We start from the raw sequence: 18,271 nt of genomic DNA, 5'->3' as shown, positions 1-18,271 counted from the left end.
GAAGTGAGGAGCGCCTCTGCCCGGCCACCCATCGTCTGGGAAGTGAGTAGCGCCTCGGCCCGGCCGCCGCATCTGGGAAGTGAGGAGCGCCTCGGCCCGGCCGCCCCGTCTGGGAAGTGAGGAGCCCCTCTGCCCGGCCACCCATCGTCTGGGAAGTGAGGAGCGCCTCTGCCCGGCCACCTATCGTCTGGGAAGAAGTGAGGAGCGTCTCTGCCTGGCCGCCCCGTCTGGGAAGTGAGGAGCACCTCTGCCCGGCCGCCCCGTGTCTGGGAAGAAGTGAGGAGCGCCTCTGCCCGGCCGCTCCATCTGGGAGGTCTACCACGGAGGCCAGAAGCAATGTGGGGGCTGGACGTGGTGGCTCACGCCTGTGGTCCCGGCACTCTGGGGGGCGAGGCGGGTTGATCACTTCAGGCTAGGAGTTCGAGACCAGTCTGGCCAACTTGGCGAAACATGAAAAATACAACAGACAAACTAACCAACCAACTCAGTGACAACAAAACAGGTCTACCCTGGAGTCATACTCTAATTTTTTCTATTTTCCTCCCTTTCTGATCCTTTATCCCACTTTCTTTTTCTTCCTCTTCCTTCTCCCTCTTCTTTGTCAAATAGAGGATTGAGTTATTATCACTGATCCATATAAAGTCCCTCTCTCATTTATTTTAACTCCCACCCCCCATTTCTATTCCCCGACTTCCCATGTGCAACCTTCCTAATATGTTTGATACGCATCTTTTTGTTTGTATGTATTTTTAGAAAATGTTTATTGTTTTTTGTGTGCAAAAAAAATTAAAAAAAAAATTCAAAAAAAAAAAAAAGAAAATACAAAATTGGCTGGGCATGGTGGCACATGCCTGTAATCCCAGCTACTTGGGAGGTTGAGGCAGGAGAATTGCTTCAACACGGGAGGCAGAGGTTGCGGTGAGCTGAGATTGCACCATTGCATTTCAGCCTTGGCAACAAGAGAGAAACTCCTTCTCAAAAAAGAAAAGTTCGAGACCAGCCTGACCAACATGGTGAAACCCTGTCTCTACTTAAAAAATACAGAAAATTGGCTGGGCGCGGTGGCTCATGCCTGTAATCCCAGCACTTTGGGAGGCCGAGGCGGGAGGATCACGAGGTCAGAAGATCGAGACTGTCCTGGCTAACATGGTGAAACCCTGTCTCTACTAAAAATACAAAAAATTAGCCGGGCGTGGTGGCGGGCACCTGTAGTCCCAGCTACTCAGGAGGCTGAGGCAGGAGAATGGTGTGAACCCAGGAGGTGGAGCTTGCAATGAGCCGAGATCGCGCCACTGCACTCCAGCCTGGGGACAGAGCAAGACTCCGTCTAAAAAAAAAAAAAAATACAGAAAATTAGCTGGGCATGGTGGCACATGCCTGTAATCTCAGAATCTCAGCTACTTGGGAGGCTGAGGCACAAGAATCCCTTGAACCTGGGAGGTGGAGGTTGCAGTGAGCTGAGATTGTGCCACTGCACTCCAGCCTGGGCAGGAGAGTGAGACTCAGTCTCAAAAATAAAAGTTGTTAACTGGAAGAGATATGGTCAAATATATGATTTGTGAGGGCCAGCATAGGAGGGGCCTGGAAGCTGCTGAGATGCAGTGAGACGTACAGAGGAAATACAAGCGGACAGAACCTGAAGGATTTTTTAAAATTAATTAATTTATTTTATTTTTTATCATTTTTGTTTTATTATTTTATTTTTTATTATACTTTAAGTTCTAGGGTATAGGTATACAACGTGCAGGTTTGATACATAGGTATACATGTGCCATGTTGGTTTGCTGCCCCCATCAACTCATCATTTACATTAGGTGTTTCTCCTAATGCTATCCCTCCCCCAGCCCCCCACCCCCCAGCAGGCCCTGGTGTGTGGTGTTCCCCGCCCTGTGTCCAAGTGATCTCATTGCTCAATTCCCACTTATGAGTGAGAACATGCAGTGTTTGGTTTTCTGTCCTTGTGATAGTTTGCTGAGAATGATGGTTTCCAGCTTCATCCGTGTCCCTGCAAAGGACATGAACTCATCCTTTTTTATGGCTGCATAGTATTCCATGATGTATATGTGCCACATTTTCTTTGTATATATGTATATTTTTTTGTTTTATTATACTCTAAGTTCTAGGGTACATGTGCACAACGTGCAGGTTTGTTACATATGTATACATGTGCCATGTTGGTGTGCTGCACCCATTAACTCATCATTTACATTAGGTATATCTCCTAATGCTGTCCCTCCTCCCTCCCCCAGAACCCGAAGGGTCTCTTTTCCCCTGAGTGGGGAAAGAGACTGGGCAGTTTTGGGGGCCTCAGGGACACTCAGGTGGAGGTGCCGTGGACCCATGGGAGGCATAGCAGAGGGGGCATGGTCTCCAGCATCATTCAATCCTAGCTTTACATCCTGGCCTTCTGCATTGAAACCGTGTGCCCCTGAGCAGCCTGCAAATGGGAGATGACAAAACTCATGCCTAGAGGGTAGCTGTGGACATTAGATGAAGTTGCATGTAAAAGCTCTCAAAATGTACATTCTGCTAGTAAGGGGTCAATAATTGCTAGCTATATATTGTCAGTTACAGGTGTGGCAGTTGTGAAGTCAGAACTGGCCTGGAGATGATTAAGAGATCTGTGGGCTTAAAAAATTTTTTTTAATGGGTGCATAGTGGGTGTATATATTTATTGGGATACGTGACCTGTTGGCATTCATTCATTCATTCATTCATTCAAGACAGGGTTTCACTCTGTCGCGCAGGCTGGAGTGCAATGCCATGATCACAGCTCACTACAGCCTCAAATCCCTGGGCTCAAGCGATCCTCCTGCCTCAGCCGTTGGGTTTTAAATGGGGACTGATGGCAGTGGAATTCCAGGATGACCCCAGGAGAGTGTGGAACAGGGCTTGGGACTAACCTGGGCCACCATCGAATAAGAGAGGGTTAGGAGAAGCAGATGGGGGAAGGAGGGGGCGGGAGGAGGAAGAGGAAGGAGAGGAAGTGCCCCCTAAGGAGCCTGAGGAGAACCAAAAGAGGCTGGTGCCAGGGCAGGAGTGGTAGCCGTGGGGAAGGCTGCGGAGAGGCCCAGTTGGCCTAGTAATGGCGTCACCCCTGACCTGGCCAGAGGGTGTGGTAGGCCGGAGGCAGACAGAGTGGATGAGGGGCAGAAGGGAGGCGGGTGCAGGGGTGCAGTGAATGGAGAGGGAGCACCGAAGCTGAGCTTGGGCAGCCAGAGGGCAGGGGCCAGCTGGGGCCCAGCCCAGCGGTCATGGGGCCTGGGTGGAGGGTGTACAAAGCGGGGCCTGCACCGAGCCCTGAAGACAGGGAAGTGACCTCGTTTCGAATCCAGATTTTTGCCACTGCCTCTCTTCGTGACCTCGAACGAGTCACTCATCTTGTCTGAGCCTCAGTTTCCTCACCTGTGAAGCAGGGATCAAAGCAGTCAGTACTTACCAGAATTTTCAAGAAGCTGCCCTTGGAGGCACACAGTAACCACGCCAGCCACCAGTCCTGGACCCTACCCGCTTTAGTCCAAGCCCCGCCCCAGACCCCCCGAGTTCACCTGGCCGCACACACTAGCCACGCCCCTAACTGCCCCGCCTTCACCTGGCTCCGCCCCGACGGAGAAGCCCCGCCCCTGCCTCTCCCACTGGCCACGCCCCCACCTGGCCACGCCCCGGTTGCCCAGGTTTCGCTCCGCACACGCTCAGCAGAGCCCAGTCTGGGAGGGACGCGCCCGGCCGCAGCCCACTGTCCCTGGCCCCCGCCCCCGAGCCCATGGAGGCGCCTGGACCCCGTGCCTTGCGGACTGCTCTCTGTGGCGGCTGTTGCTGCCTTCTCTTGTGTGCCCAGCTGGCTGTGGCTGGTAACTCGCGGCAGGGTCTGGCAAGGGGCCCGACGGGGGCGGGTGGAGCTTGCACCTCAGCCAGCCCTCTCCCCAGGAGCAGCCTGGGCTTGAGGGGAGGGGGCTTTCCGGCCGAGTGCAGGCCTCCAGGGGTGGGAGAGGGGGCTCCAGCTCTGTGTGGAGCCCTCTGTGTAAATATAGGCCCCAGGTGTGGGGGCCTAGGGAGCTTCAGGTGGTCTGGGGGAGGTGGCTCCAACTGAATCTGGGAACCCCAGGTGTATGCAAAGGGAGGGGCTCTGGGTGAATGTGGGGAGGCTCTAGGTGTGTGTAGACCTCTGCTGTGGAAGCTCCAGGTGTGCGCTGGGGCTTGGGGATCCAGGAGTGAGTGTTTGTGAGAGCCCAGATGTGTGCAGAGGGGCGAGGGCCACCGGAATGCTGGGTGGGAGGGTGGGCAGGTGCCACAGCTTGGCTTCGAGGAGTTCTCCCTTCCCACTCCACTGCACTACCAGGTAAAGGAGCTCGAGGCTTTGGGCGGGGAGCCCTGATCCGCCTGAATATCTGGCCGGCGGTCCAAGGGGCCTGCAAACAGCTGGAGGTCTGTGAGCACTGCGTGGAGGGAGACAGAGCGCGCAATCTCTCCGGCTGCTTGTGGGAGCAGTGCCAGCCAGAGGAGCCAGGTATGGAGCTGAGCCCTCCCCAGGTTGAGTGCCCCCCGCTCTGAACCCCAAGGCCCTGGCCCCTCTCCCCAAACCTCCCCCCTGCACCTTCTCCCACCAGGACACTGTGTGGCCCAAGATGAGGTGGTCAAGGAAGGTTGCTCCATCTACAACCGCTCAGAGACATGTCCAGGTAAGGGGGTTCTTGCGCCTAAGCCAAGTTGGATGGGTCTCCCCAGCCATAGCCTGCCCCCCAGGAGGAAACAGCCTCTCTCAGGCGGTGAACTGTGCTCACCAATACCTGGGCCCAGTATCAGTTCTGCCTTTAGCTCACTGAGAAGTCCCCTCCTCTCTCTGCCTGTTTCCTCATCTGAAAATTAGTACAGGTGTGTGGAGGGGATGGGAGCGTTAGCTCTTCTAGTTTAAGGCATAGCAAGGACTTTGGAAGTTCAGAGGGAATGAGAGGGAGTGCTTCCTGGAGGAAGTGGCATCAGTAATGAGCCTGGAAGGTAGAGATGGAGAGAGAGCACATCTGGTGGAGGGAAGTGTGTGACTGGGGCTTGCAAGTATGTTGGATGTCTAGAGCAGGGACAGGGCTGCATCTGAATCAGAAGTTTAGCGGTGAGTGGGGGCTGGGGTCTTGATGGGAGTCAGGGGGTGGGAAGGCTGCTTTGCTATGGAACCCCTGTCTCCTCAGCTGCTCACCACCACCCCACCTATGAACCGAAGACAGTCACAACAGGTGAGTACTCCCTGGGGACAGGGCAGTGGGAGGAGCAGAGGTGCAGGGGAAGACAGCTCTGGGCTCAGGCACTGACATGCTCTGTGACCTCGGCCCTGCGCCTTCTCCCTCGGAGCCTGTCTCTGCATCTGTGAAATGGGCTGGATGATGCCTTCCTCATAGAGGTGCTCTGCAGGTTTTATGAGAAGCTGTACAGTGCCCACTTCAGTGTCTGACTCACTGAAGGCAATCAAGAAATGACAGTTCCCATCCCTCCTCCCCATCGCTAGTTCTGGGAACTCAAGGTCACCCCTCGGGACTTGTCCTTGGAGGTGAGGGTGTGCGGCTGGAGTAGCTCACCAGGCATCCTCAGTGCCTGCCTACTGCACCCTCCAGGCCCAGAGAGGGTCACAAGGCGGGTTCCTGGTGGAGCAGAGGCGAGAATGCCACCCTTTGCTTCCCACTCCCTCTCAGGGGCTGGAGGTCACCAGACTTGGCAGGGATGGCTGAAGAGGCCCTTGGTTTATTAAAGCCAGAAACCGATCTCAGAAGCTGAATTATTGATGGCTTAGCTCCCTCAGCTGGAGCCCCGGATCAGCCTCGTGTGGCTCATTTCTCCCCTCTTCTGCTCCTTATCCCCCAGCTTCTTTCTCTGGGGCTCCCTGAGTGGGAGCTGGGACCGTTGTTTGCCCTTCGTATTGTCAGACTCCTTCCACCCCTTACACCTTCTGGGAGGTGGACCCAGTTCAGGCTGGGCCCCTTTCCACTGTCCCAGAATGATTTTCCATCCACCAGCCCTGCCCTGTTCTGGGCACCCGGCCCAGGGCCTGAAATCGAATCCCTGCTGGGAGTGGACAGGTACCATGGCACAGCTGGGAGCCACCCAGGCATAGCCTGGCAACCATGGCCCTAAGGCCCTACCTTCTAAGGGGCAGAGGAAATGGTCAGGGGACCCTGTGTGAGTCTGGCTGTGTCCTGTGAGGTGACTTTGGCCTAGCCTGTCCCTCAGCCATGTTCCCCCCAACACACACTGTCCAGTCCTCGCTTACCCACTTAGCAGGGTGACAGTTGGGGCCTCCACTTCTCCCCCTGCTCCTTCCCTCTCTGAGGGCTCTGACATTGGGTGACACTGAGGTCTTAGGGCTTAGGAGTCCTGAAAAGGGACTATATCATCTGCATCTTGGCTCTGAACCCTGAGGTCCGAGGCTGAAAGGAATTGTGAGCGGAGAGGTCTGAGTTCTGGCTCCGTCTTCACCCTATTGAGCTAGTGAGGCCCAGGGAGGGTGGCAGCCCAGTCACTGGTCCAAGACACCTGTTGGACCACGTGATCACGAGGCCCAGAGAGAATGTGGGTGGCGTAAAAGCCACGGAGCAAGCCAGGAGCACAGCCAGGGCTGGACGGCACCCCACCCTCCCCTGCCACTGTTCCTCCCACCGGGTGCTTCCCACCTGCCTGTGGGATCTGAACTAAACTGAGCCCAGGGTTCAAGCACCCCATATTGAGGACCGGGGCCTCCAGGTTACTTGTGCCGGTTATGAGGGTGGGACTGGGGTCCTGGTTCACAGTGACTGCTATGACCCCTGCCCTGCCTCACCCCTCCAGGGAGCCCCCCAGTCCCTGAGGCCCACAGCCCTGGATTTGACGGGGCCAGCTTTATCGGAGGTGTCCTGCTGGTGTTGAGCCTACAGGCGGTGGTTTTCTTTGTGCTGCGCTTCCTCAAGGCCAAGGACAGCACCTACCAGACGCTGTGAGTACCTGGCCAGCAGCAAGTACCTGAGTCCCAGCTCACCTCCTGGTTCCTGCCCCACCGTTCCCCTTCAGTACCCAGGGTGCTGTCTTCTCCGTGGGCAAGCCCTCAGCACGGTGACAGCGTGTCCCATGTGAGCCACACCCCCTTTGTCTCCTCCAGTTGGGGGATTTCCTTTGTCAGGTGTTGGCTGGGACCAGGACTCAGCCTGGGCCAGTCTAGGAGCCCAGCTGAGCCCTCCTGTGTCCTTTCCCTTCATGCTGCCAGCAGGGAAGAGAACCAGTAGGTGCCAGCCCAGGCAAGCCTGTGGCCCGCATTTCTGTGGCTGTGGGCAGGAGCTGGGCCGTGTGTCTCGCTGGGTTTTGCTTTGAGAAGGGGAGCTGTGCCTGAGGCCCTCTGTGTGCCGTGTGTGCTGTGGGGCGGGTCGCCGCAGCCTGTGTTAAAGTGTTTGCTCTTCCTCTGCTGCCTCCTCTCGAGGCAGGGGGTCCTTGGCTGGCTGAGGCAGGGTCACCTCCCTGAGTGTCCTCTTTGGCCTCTGCAGAATCTGACCCCCTTGGGCCTGGACTCCATCCTGAGGGGAAAGGAGGATGCAGAGGCTGGCTTCTGGGCACCCTTGTGGGTAAGCAGGGGGCGGGGGCGGGAAAAACTCTGGCTGCTAGTTTTTGGCTCTTGTGGGCACCAGGCAGGCTCAGTGTCTGATGCCTGACATCTCCTCCTGTCCTGGCCCTGGAACCTGCAGCTGAGAGCATCCCTCAACCGCCTCGTCTCCTCCATCGCCCCTGCTGGGCCCCCCAGCCTGACACTGGGTTGTGTGCCTGCCTCTTCCCACCAACTGGCCTGGCACTGCCCCCAAATAAAGGAACTCTGCACTGCGCTTCATGTCCTGTGTCTTGGGCTGTGTGTGGATTGGATGGGGTGAGGGTACGGCCATTGTCCTCTTCTTAACGGGAATTCCACCTAGGACTGTCGCTGTTACCTTTTAAAATATTTTCATCTGGCCAGGCGCAGTGGCTCATGCCTGTAATCCCAGCACTTTGGGAGGCCGAGGCGGGTGAATCACCTGAGGTCAGGAGTTCAAGACCAGCCTGACCAACATGGTGAAACCCCATCTCTACTAAAAATACAAAATTAGCCGGGCGTGGTGGCACACGCCTGTAATCCCAGCTACTCGGGAGGCTGAGACAGGAGAATCGCTTAAACCCGAGAGGTGGAGGTTGCAGTGAGCCAAGACCGTGCCATTGCACTCCAGCCTGGGCGACAAGAGTGAAACTCTGTCTCAAAAAAAAAAAAAAAAAAAAGTTCATCTTTGACACCTGCTTAACCCCCACCCCCTGCCCCTTTACAGATGAGGGTACGGAGACTCAGGGAAGTACACATGCTCAAGCCACACAGCTGGACAGGGCAGGGCTGGGGTTTCAATTCAGGCTTCTCTGGGCTGAGCGTCGTAGTTCATGCCTAAAATCCCAGCACTTTGGGAGGCTGAGGTGGGCGGATTGATTGAGTCCAGGAGACCAGCCTGGGCAACATAGTTGAGACCCCATCGATTAAAAAAAAAAAAAGTAAAATTAAAATAAACAATAAAATGGATTCAGGCTTTTCTGACTCCAGAGTGAGCAGAACAGCATTCCGGAGGCATCTCCAGGCTCTCTCAGCCTCCAAAAGTTAGGTCTCTGCCCCTGTGCCAAGGGGAAAAGGGCCCCAGGGACTCCACGCAGCCATTCCTGGCCTTCCTCGCTCAGGCTCTCCTGGGAAGCCCTGCCTTCTGTCCCCAGGCACCGAAGTCTTCCCTGATGGTAACATCGCCCATGGATGGGCGCTTGCCAGGAGTCAGGCATGTAGCTGCGCGTTTTATAACTTTTTATTATTTTATTTTATTTTATTTTATTTTTTCTTTTCTTTTTTTTTTTTGAGACAGTCTCACTGTGTCGCCCAGGCTAGAGTAGAGTAGTGAGATCTTGGCTCACTGCAACCTCCACCTCCCCCTGCCAACCACAGTCCACCTCCTCACCCCTCCCTTGCACCCTCACTTCTGCCAAAGTTCCAAGCCTCTGGCAATCAGCCTCCCCTTTGTGCACTCCCCCGTCTCCCTAAAGCCCCTGCTGCTTCCCTTGTATGGGATATGATAACACCCCATCTGCCTTGCCTTCTCTCCTCTTGAGGCTTCTGCATGAGCAGCTCCTCCTGCCTGGGTCACCCTGCCCTTGTTTCTCCCCCAGCAGGAGTTTTCTTCTTCACCCTCCTCCTTTATTGGATGCTTTCTTTTTCTTGCAAAAGTAGTAAATGCCTGTGAGGATTTGAAAAATGACTATACAGAAGTTTATAAGAAGAGTGAGAACTGGGCTGGGTGCGGTGGCTCATGCTTGTAATCCCAGCACTTTGGGAGGCCAAGGCAGGAGGACTGCTTGAGCTCAGGAGTTGGAGTCAGCCTGGTCAGCCTGGGCAGCATGGTGAAACCCCATCTCTACTAAAAATACACAAATTAGCTGGGTGTGGTGGTGCACGCCTGTAGTCCCAAGTACTCAGGAGGCTGAGGTGGGAGGATCACTTGAGTCCGAGAGGTCCAGGCTGCAGTGAGCCAAGATCATGCCACTGCACTCCAGCCTGGGTGACAGAGTGAGACCCTGTATATATTAAAAAATAAAAAACTGGCCAGGAGGTACCATGGCTCACACCTGTAATTCCAGCACTTTGGGAGACTGAGACGGGATGATTGTTTGAAGCCAGGAGTTTGAGACCAGCCTGGGCAATATAGTGAGAACCCATCTCTACAAAAAAATAAAAATTTAGGCCAGGCGCAGTGGCTCACACCTGTAATCCCAGCACTTTGGGAGGCCAAGGCGGGTGGATCACTTGAGGTCAGGAGTTTGAGACCAGCCAGACCAACATAGTGAAACCCCGTCTCTACTAAAAATACAAAAATTAGCTGGGTGTGGTGGCACACACCTGTAATCCCAGCTACTTGGGTGACTGAGGCAGGAGAATCACTTGAATCCAGGAAGTGGAGGTTGCGGTGAGACGAGATCGAGTCACTGCACTCCATCCTGGGCAACACAGCAAGACTTTGTCTGGAAATAAATAAATAAAATAAAAATAAAAATTTAGCCCGGTGTGGTGGCTCTGCCTGGAGTCCCAGCTACCTGGGGGACTGAGGTGGGAGGACTGCTTGAGCCCAGGAGCTTGGGGCTGCAGTGAGCTATGATCGCACCACCACACTCCACCACACTCTAGCCTAGGTGGAGACCCTGTCTCCAAAAAAAAAAAAAAAAAGAGAGAACCACTCCTCCCCCGGTCCTACTCTCCAGAAATAACCACAGTTCACAAGGTCTATGTCAGACCTTTTTCTGTGAATTTACAAAATATATATATGCACACCTCTAGCATTTTAAAAATACAAAGTGGGATAATGCTGTGCATACTGTTTTGCATTTTTGCCCCTCTCATTTTAGATCAGATTTGCCCTATGAGTTGTCTGAATGGTCCTAATTCATGTGAATCCCATGAATGGCTGGTTGGGTCATTTCCACGTTGATTCTTACGAACAGCACCATGGTAAACGGGCTTGTCTGCAGATCTTGGCACACTCGTGGGACAGTCTGGGGAAGACAGATTCCTAGAACTGGAATTGCGGTCTCAGGATATCCCTCTCGCAGACACATCCTATCAGGCAAACACAGCCTCCACTTCCCCTGACGCCTCTTGCACCTCAGCCCTCTCCACAAGCACCGGGGAGGTGCAGAGAAGGCCTTGAGGGAGGGTTTGCTGAATGAGTGAATGAACGAGCCCTTCCTCTCCTCCCTTATCGCCTGAGGTCCCTCTCCAGCTCAGGCCTGACCCTTCACATCTGGACCCTGGCTGCTGCGTCCTCCCTGGCCTCCCAGCCTCCAGGCCTTCCTACATGGGCTTCCTGCTCGATTGGCCTACATTAGCAGCTGTTTCCTAAGCCTCACGGGACTGAAGGTTGAGCATGGAGTCACTTTCTTTCTTTTTGAGACGGAGATTTTGCTCTTTCGCCCAGGCTGGAGTGCAGTGGTGCGATCTCGGCTCATTGCAACCTCTGCCTTCCGGTTTCAAGTGATTCTCTTGCCTCAGCCTCCTGAGTAGCTGGGATTACAGGTGCATGCCACCAAGCCCGGCTGATTTTTGTATTTTTAGTAGAGACGGGGTTTCACCATGTTAGCCAGGCTGGTCTCGAACCCCTGACCTCAGGTGATCTGCCTGCCTCAGACTCCCAAAGTCCTGGGATTACAGGCATGAGCCGCCGCAGCCAGCCAGAATCACTTTCTTAATGGTGCTTTTCCCTGGTGGGGGCATGGGGCTTGGGTAAAACTCTGTGGCTCTCAGCATATAAGTGGCCAAGAGAACAGAAGTCACGTCCCATCCCTGGGCCTCAGTTTCTCTTTCCTTATTTATTTAACTCTTTCTTACTGAGCACCCATTTTGTACCAGGCCCATAACGCAATAATAAGGATTAATGGCAAGTCCATGTGAGGATCAGAGGTGACGTCAGCATGACGCTGGAATACAGTAGATGCCCAGGAAATGGTAGCAGTTGTCACTATTCACAGCATTGACAAGGATCAGGGAAGGATTCCCAGTGGAGATGGCTGTAGAGCTAGACCCTCGGGGACAGATGGGGCTTCACAGGTAGAGATGACTATGAATGTAGAGGTCTGGAGAGATGCCTGGGGAGTCCTGGAAGCCAGGATCAGAAGTTGGACTCTTTCAGCGTGCGGTGGCTCACGCCTGTAATCCTAGCACTTTGGGAGGCCGAGATGGGTGGATCACCTAAGGTCAGGATTTCCAGACCAGCCTGGCCAACATGGTGAAACCCCGTCTATACTAAAAAAAAAAAAAATACAAAAATTTAGGTGGGCGTGGTGGCATGCACCCATAATCCCAGCTACTTGGGAGGCTGAGGCAGGAGAATCACTTGAACCTGGGAGGCAGAGGTTGCATTGGTTGCATTGAGCTGAGAGCATACCACTGCATTCCAGCCTGGACAACAAAAGTGAAACTCCGTCTCAAGAAAAAAACAAAAAACAAAAAGGTGTTGGACTCCATCCTGGTTGGATAGGGCAGGGATAATGCCCTTTCTCTCTGGGGCTGAGGGAGGAAATACTCCCACCCCCTGCTGGCTCCAGTCTGGGTGGGGTGTCCCTGGGGGACAATGGGAGGAAGTCTTGTTTCATGTCCTCCCACCAGCCTGGCCCCCTTATAATCTGGCATCCTTCCCCTGGTGGCCCAAGCAAGATGGATCTACTGTGGATCCTGCCCTCCCTGTGGCTCCTCCTGCTTGGGGGGCCTGCCTGCTTGAAGACCCAGGAACACCCCAGCTGCCCAGGTAGAAAACCTAGGGTGCCCTCCTCACCAACCCACTCCTCATTCCCTCGCTGGGTGTCCCCCCACCAAGCCTCATCAACCTCAAGGAGCAGGGTGGGAGTTTCATAATCTGGGCTCTGAATGTAAATATATGCAAATAGATGCAAAGCACACGAAACCTTGCCAGCTCAGGAGACAAGCATCCTGACCGTGGGAAACTGGGAGACAGGAAGAGAACTGAAGAGGGATCTGGAAGAGACAGTCTACCCTGTGCCCACCCTGCTTGTGTCTCCCTGTAGGACCCAGGGAACTGGAAGCCAGCAAAGTTGTCCTCCTGCCCAGTTGTCCCGGAGCTCCAGGAAGTCCTGGGGAGAAGGGAGCCCCAGGTCCTCAAGGTGAGAGAGGCTGGGGAGCGGGCTGGGATCTTGGGAACGGGGAAGGCAGGAATGCAGCAATTTTTGTCTGTGCTGAGGGGCCACGACAAAGGAGCAAGGAACCTACTCTGTGCCAGCTCCAGGCTGGGCACCCGGCATCCTAAGATCAACTCTGCCAGGTAAGTGGTTTCATCCCCATTCTGCTGAGGAAGAAGGGGAGGTTGAGAGAGGATAAGATATTTGTCCACAATCACAAAGTGAGTGAAGGGTGAAACTGGAATTTGAACCTCTGGCTCCAAGTCTCTTGTTTCTTTTTGGTCCTGGGCATGGGGTGGGACTCAGGAAATCTCTGCCTTTGAGATTTCAGGGCAACCTGGACCACCAGGCAAGATGGGCCCCAAGGGTGAGCCAGGTGAGTAAGTGGGGCTGGAGGCCTCCCCGCTTCCTTTGCCTCTGTCCCTGGCCTCTAGGGTGGGATTTCTGCTTGGCTGCTGCGCCTGTGATGGCTCTCTCACAGGGGAATGTATGGCTGGGAGGAGTGCAGAGGATTAGGAGACGGGCCTGGGTACCCTGTGATGGCCCTCCTACAGGGTATGGAAGGCTGGGAGGAGTGGGAAGGATTTGGAAAAGGGCCTGGGCACCGGCTCCGCTGGTGGCTCGGCGCTGGGGTGCTGAGACATCAGAGCCAACACTCGTCCCTTCTCTGGGGCAGGAGATCCAGCGAACCTGCTCCGGTGCCAGGAAGGTGAGGCAGCCCTTGAAGGAGCCAGGAACTTGGGATCACACGGTGTTGGGTGTTGGCAGACCCCCAAGTGTGGCCAGGCCCCTCCCCACAGCCTCCGTAGAACCCTTCTTCAGGGACCTGAAGGAGCCAAGAGGGTCCCTAGGGTCCCACACTTGTTCCAGTGCCTGGGGTGGGGGTCAGGGAATAACCTGGGCACCACCCCCAGTCTACTATCTCCCCTTTCCCAGGCCCCAGAAACTGCCGGGAGCTGTTGAGACAGGGCGCCACCTTGAGCGGCTGGTACCATCTGTGCCTACCTGAGGGCAGGGCCCTCCCAGTCTTTTGTGACATGGACACCGAGGGGGGCGGCTGGCTGGTGAGTGTCTGAGAAATGGGCTAACAGGCCAGGCCCAGTGGTCACTTCTCCCCCTTGGCCTCTAGGGGAGCCAGAGCCCATCAGAGCAAGGCATTTCCTAGAAGAATTCACTGACGAATGTTTAGTGAGCCCCCAATGGGACCTGAAGAAGTATGAGGGCTTCACAGAGGAGGTGCCATTTGAAAAGACCTTGAGTCAGGTGAAGTAGCTCACGCCTGTAATCCCAGCTACTTGGGAGGCTGAGGCAGGAGAATTGCTTGAACCCAGGAGGCGGAGGTTGCAGTGAGCCAAGATCTTGCCATTGCACTCCAGCCTGGGTGACAAGAGTGAAACTGTCTCAAAAAAAAAAAAAAAAAAAAAAAAAGGGTAGAGAGGGGTATTCCAGCTAGAAGTAAAGATAAACTCAGGGAGGCAGCAGAGTAAAAGAAGGTTTGCAGGGAACGCGTGAGTGAGCTGAGAGCAGGCGGGGGTGTTGGCTAAAGTCTGCCGGCTCTGATGGAGCATGGATTGAGGACCTCTGTAAAGGCCAGTTCATGGACGGCACTAAATGATCAACTGAAGAAGTGTGCAGGGCGCCCAGGCGCGGTGGTTGGCTGGACGTGGTGGCTCACGCCTGTAATCCCAGCACTTTGGGAGGCCGAGGTGGGCGGATCACCTGAGCGCAGGAGTTCAAGACCAGCCTGGGCAACATGGCGAAATCCCATCTCTACTAAAAATACAAAAAATTAGCTGGGCATGGTGGCAGGTGCCTGCAATCCCAGCTATGCAGAAAGCTAAGGCAGAAGAATTGCTTGAACCAGGGAGGCAGAGGTTGCAGTGAGCCGAGATCACACCACTGCACTCCAGCCTGGTGACGGTGAGACTGTATCTCAAAAAAATAAATAAATAAAATAAGACAGTGGAGCAATGGAAATAGAGGTACTTAGGTTGACAACTCTACAGGACCTGGGGCCTGCTTGGCTTGGAGGGGGAGGTGGAAGACATCAGGGTAAGGCCAGGGGTCCAGGTTGGTCTGTGGGGGTGGCCTCTCTAATGTAAATATCTTGGTTCTTTTTTTTTTTTTTTTTTTTTTTGGATAGAGTCTTGCTCTGCTGCCCAGGCTGGAGTGCAGTGGTGTGATCTCGGTTCAGTGCAACCTCCACCTCCCAGGTTCAAGCAGTTCTCCTGCCTCAGCCTCCCAAGTAGCTGGGATTACAGGTGCACGCCACCACGCCCAGCTAATTGTTTTTGTATTTTTAGTAGAGATGGGATTTCACCATGTTGGCCAGGCTGGTTTCAAACTCCTGACCTCAAGTGATCCGCCCGCCTCGGCCTCCCAAAGTGATGGAATTACAGGCGTGAGCCACCGAGTGCGGCCAAATATCTTGGTTGGTTCTTATAGTAAATGAAATTGGGTTATTTTGACTGACTCCCAGCAGGGCTGGCCATCTCCTGTGAGTGGGGACAGTGCGTTGTCATTTCAGTCTTCCCAGGGCTTGCAAGGCTGTGGCATGAAGTTGAGTGTCAGTAAAAGTTAATAAGGGAATGTAGAGTTCATAGAAATATTTAAAGCTAACTTGAAGGATCCCCATTTTATCAACAGGCCCCAATCCAAAGAGAGAGTAGGTATCCACCCACCCCTCAGTTCCTGCATCCTCAGCTGCCAGTGCCCAGCCTGGAGTAATAGCTGCTGTGCCCCCCTCCCGCAGGTGTTTCAGAGGCGCCAGGATGGCTCTGTGGATTTCTTCCGCTCTTGGTCCTCCTACAAAGCAGGTTTTGGGAACCAAGAGTCTGAATTCTGGCTGGGAAATGAGAATTTGCACCAGCTTACTCTCCAGGGTGAGTTCCCAGCAGGACCCTGGAGTCTGGGGGTTACTGTCTGCCGTCCTGAATCCCTGTCCCTCCCCCAAGATCTGAGGACTCCTCCATCCCTGCCTCCCCTTCCTTCCAGGTACCTGGGAGCTGCGGGTGGAGCTGGAAGACTTTCATGGCAACCGTACTTTCGCCCACTATGCGACCTTCCGCCTCCTCGGCGAGGTAGACCACTACCAGCTGGCACTGGGCAAGTTCTCAGGGGGCACTGCAGGTGAGTGAGCCTAAGGGGAGCAGAGGAAGGAGGCTGGATCCTTTCCCAGTGCTGCCACTGCCCCCATGAATGACCCAGGGCAATGCTGTCTCCTCTGTGGTCCTTAGTTTCCGCATCTGAGAAATGGCCGTCATGAAACAGGATGGTGCAACAGTGAAGAATTTGGGCTCTGGAGGCAAACAGACCTGAGTTTGAATCCATCTCTGCCATTTAGTACTTATGTGACCCTGGGCAAGTCCTACCCCTCCACTGAGCCTCAGTTTCCTCCTCTATCAAATGGGCAGGGAGGCCGGGTGCGGTAGCTCATGCCTGTAATCCTAGCACTCTGGGAGGCCAAGGCGGGCAGATAACTTGAGGTCAGGAGTTCAAACCCAACCTGGCCAACGTGGTGAAACCCCGTCTCTACTAAAAATACAAAAAAATTAGCCAGGTGTGGTGGAGGGTGCCTGTAATTCCAGCTACTCAGGAGGCTGAGGCAGGAGAATCACTTAAGCCCGGGAGGCAAAGGTTGCAGTGGGCTGAGAGAGTGCCACTGCACTCCAGCCTGGGCGACAGAATGAGACTCCATCTCAGAAAAAAAAAAAAAAAGGGCAGGGAGGCAAGGAGGAGGTTTTGGGTGCCACCTGAGGCTCTGTTGAGTGTTAACGTTCTCTGCTTTGGAAGAGGAACCAGGGAAGTCTTCTTTCAGAGAAACAGTGACTGTTGGGGAGAGATTTAAAAGAGGGAAGTGGTTATGAGGGAGTGCCTCAGGGAACCACCTTTCCTGGCCAGGCACTAAGAGGTTCCTCTCAGCTTTTCCTAGCAGAGTTGCTCAGACTGGATGGGAGCTGAGAGAAGACAAAGGAGCTAGAGGGAGGCTGGGGATTCTGGAGGGGGTAAGACAGGGGGAAAAGCTGGGAGCTTTGGAGCCAGACAGTCCCGAGTTCAAGTCCTGCTGCTGCTTCGACTAGCCGAGTGACCCTGTGCAAACAACCTGGCCCCTTGGTGTTGCTCGTGGGGCCTGATAAAATTCAACTCTTAGCTGCTTTGAGACTGCCATGGCATTGTATCTCCAAAGGTGCCAGGCATGGTGCTGGGCACCAAGGTGCTTTCCATCCCTTCCCCGCCAGGTGATTCCCTGAGCTTCCACAGTGGGAGGCCCTTCACCACCTACGACGCTGACCATGATTCAAGCAACAGCAACTGTGCAGGGATTGTCCACGGTGCCTGGTGGTATGCATCTTGTTACCGATCAAATCTCAATGGTCTCTACGCAGTGTCTGAGGCTGCCGCCTACAAATATGGCATTGACTGGGCCTCAGGCCGTGGTGTGGGCCACCCCTACCGCAGGGTTCGGATGATGCTTCGATAGGGCACTCTGGCAGCCAGTGCCCTTATCTCTCCTGTACAGCTTCCGGATCCTCAGCCACCTTGCCTTCGCCAACCACCTCTGCTTGCCTGTCCACATTTAAAAATAAAATCATTTTAGCCCTTTCAAGACTCTTCCAGTTACTGGGAAAAAACCCTAGAGGGCAGAGCAGGGACACAAGTTTCAGCTCCATTCAGGGAAGAATTTCCTTCCAGTCAGGAAGATGGAAAGGGCAGCCTCTAAAGTAGTGAGGCTTCTGTCTCTGGAGGTGTGCAAGACAAGGCCAGAGGGGCATATAGTGGAAGGACTGGAGGAGATTCAAGCATCCACTGACAATTTCCTGAGGCTCTCTGGGTCCTGCAAGTGGATGGCTTTGTGGCAGGAATTGCACAATTGCATAGCTTTTTTTTTTTTTGAGATGGAGTCTTGCTCTGTCGCCCCACCCAGGCTGGAGTGCAATGGCATGATCTCCACACACCGCAACCTCCATCTCCCAGGTTCAAGTGATTCTCCTGCCTCAGCCTCCCAAGTAGCTGGGATCACAGGCATGTGCCACCACGCCCGGCTACTTTCTTTTTTGTATTTTTAGTAGAGACGGGGGTTTCACCATGTTGGCCAGGCTGGTCTCGAACTCCTGACCTCGTGATCCACCTGTCTTGGCCTTCCAAAGTGGGATTACAGGCGTGAGCCACTGCCCTGGCTGGGAATTGCACAGCTTTCTCAGCCTGTCGGTTGCCCATGCCTGTCCTTTGTAAGTTGTCTGTTTTCCACTCCATCCCCTGTTGCAGGCCAAGTTCTCAAACTCTACCACTTCCTGCCTGTCCCATTGGGTGCTAGTTCGAATCCAAGGTCAAACCAAGGAAGGTACATTTTCCTTCCACAAAGCAACAGGGCAATGAAACAGCCATTGAGTAGCATTTAAGCAGTTTATTTCCCAAAGCCACATTCTAGTAAGTGGCAGAATTAAATAGTTAAGAGTCTGACAGGCGGTCCTGGGTTTGCACCCTGCTCTGTCATGCGCTGACTGATCCTGGACACGTTATTCAACTTAAGTTCCCAGTTCTTGGTTTCAGGGTCCACTGAGGCTTATAACAGGTTGCTGCCTCACTC

At 54.3% G+C, this 18,271-nt stretch overlaps 2 protein-coding genes across 5 annotated transcripts; both read left to right on the top strand.

Moving 5' to 3' along the window:
* Positions 1–3,686: 3,686 nt before the first annotated feature.
* Positions 3,687–7,829, top strand: CD164L2 (CD164 molecule like 2). 3 transcript variants are annotated; one of them, XM_058444327.1, is made up of 7 exons: positions 3,687–3,851; positions 4,340–4,507; positions 4,608–4,679; positions 5,184–5,228; positions 6,811–6,955; positions 7,497–7,574; positions 7,695–7,829. In XM_058444327.1, the coding sequence occupies exons 1-6, from the start codon at positions 3,764–3,766 to the stop codon at positions 7,501–7,503; spliced, it is 525 nt and encodes a 174-aa protein (XP_058300310.1). In that variant the 5' UTR covers positions 3,687–3,763; the 3' UTR covers positions 7,504–7,574; positions 7,695–7,829. The 3 variants fall into 3 exon arrangements, with proteins under 3 accessions (XP_058300310.1, XP_058300309.1, XP_058300311.1); XM_058444326.1 differs by lacking the exon at positions 7,497–7,574 and having other exon boundaries at positions 7,638–7,829; XM_058444328.1 differs by lacking the exon at positions 7,497–7,574 and having other exon boundaries at positions 3,740–3,851.
* Positions 7,830–11,758: 3,929 nt separating this feature from the next.
* FCN3 (ficolin 3) lies at positions 11,759–17,371 on the top strand. 2 transcript variants are annotated; one of them, XM_032759523.2, is made up of 8 exons: positions 11,759–12,296; positions 12,574–12,669; positions 13,016–13,060; positions 13,361–13,393; positions 13,621–13,748; positions 15,437–15,566; positions 15,679–15,813; positions 16,923–17,371. In XM_032759523.2, exons 1-8 carry the CDS (start codon positions 12,143–12,145, stop codon positions 17,162–17,164), a joined length of 963 nt encoding a protein of 320 aa, XP_032615414.1. In that variant the 5' UTR covers positions 11,759–12,142; the 3' UTR covers positions 17,165–17,371. The 2 variants fall into 2 exon arrangements, with proteins under 2 accessions (XP_032615414.1, XP_032615415.1); XM_032759524.2 differs by lacking the exon at positions 13,361–13,393.
* The last annotated feature ends 900 nt before the right edge of the window (positions 17,372–18,271 follow it).

Source organism: Hylobates moloch, unplaced genomic scaffold (assembly GCF_009828535.3).
Source record: "Hylobates moloch isolate HMO894 unplaced genomic scaffold, HMol_V3 SCAFFOLD_9, whole genome shotgun sequence".
NCBI lineage: Eukaryota > Metazoa > Chordata > Mammalia > Primates > Hylobatidae > Hylobates > Hylobates moloch.
This window is presented reverse-complemented; position numbering and strand designations above follow the sequence as displayed.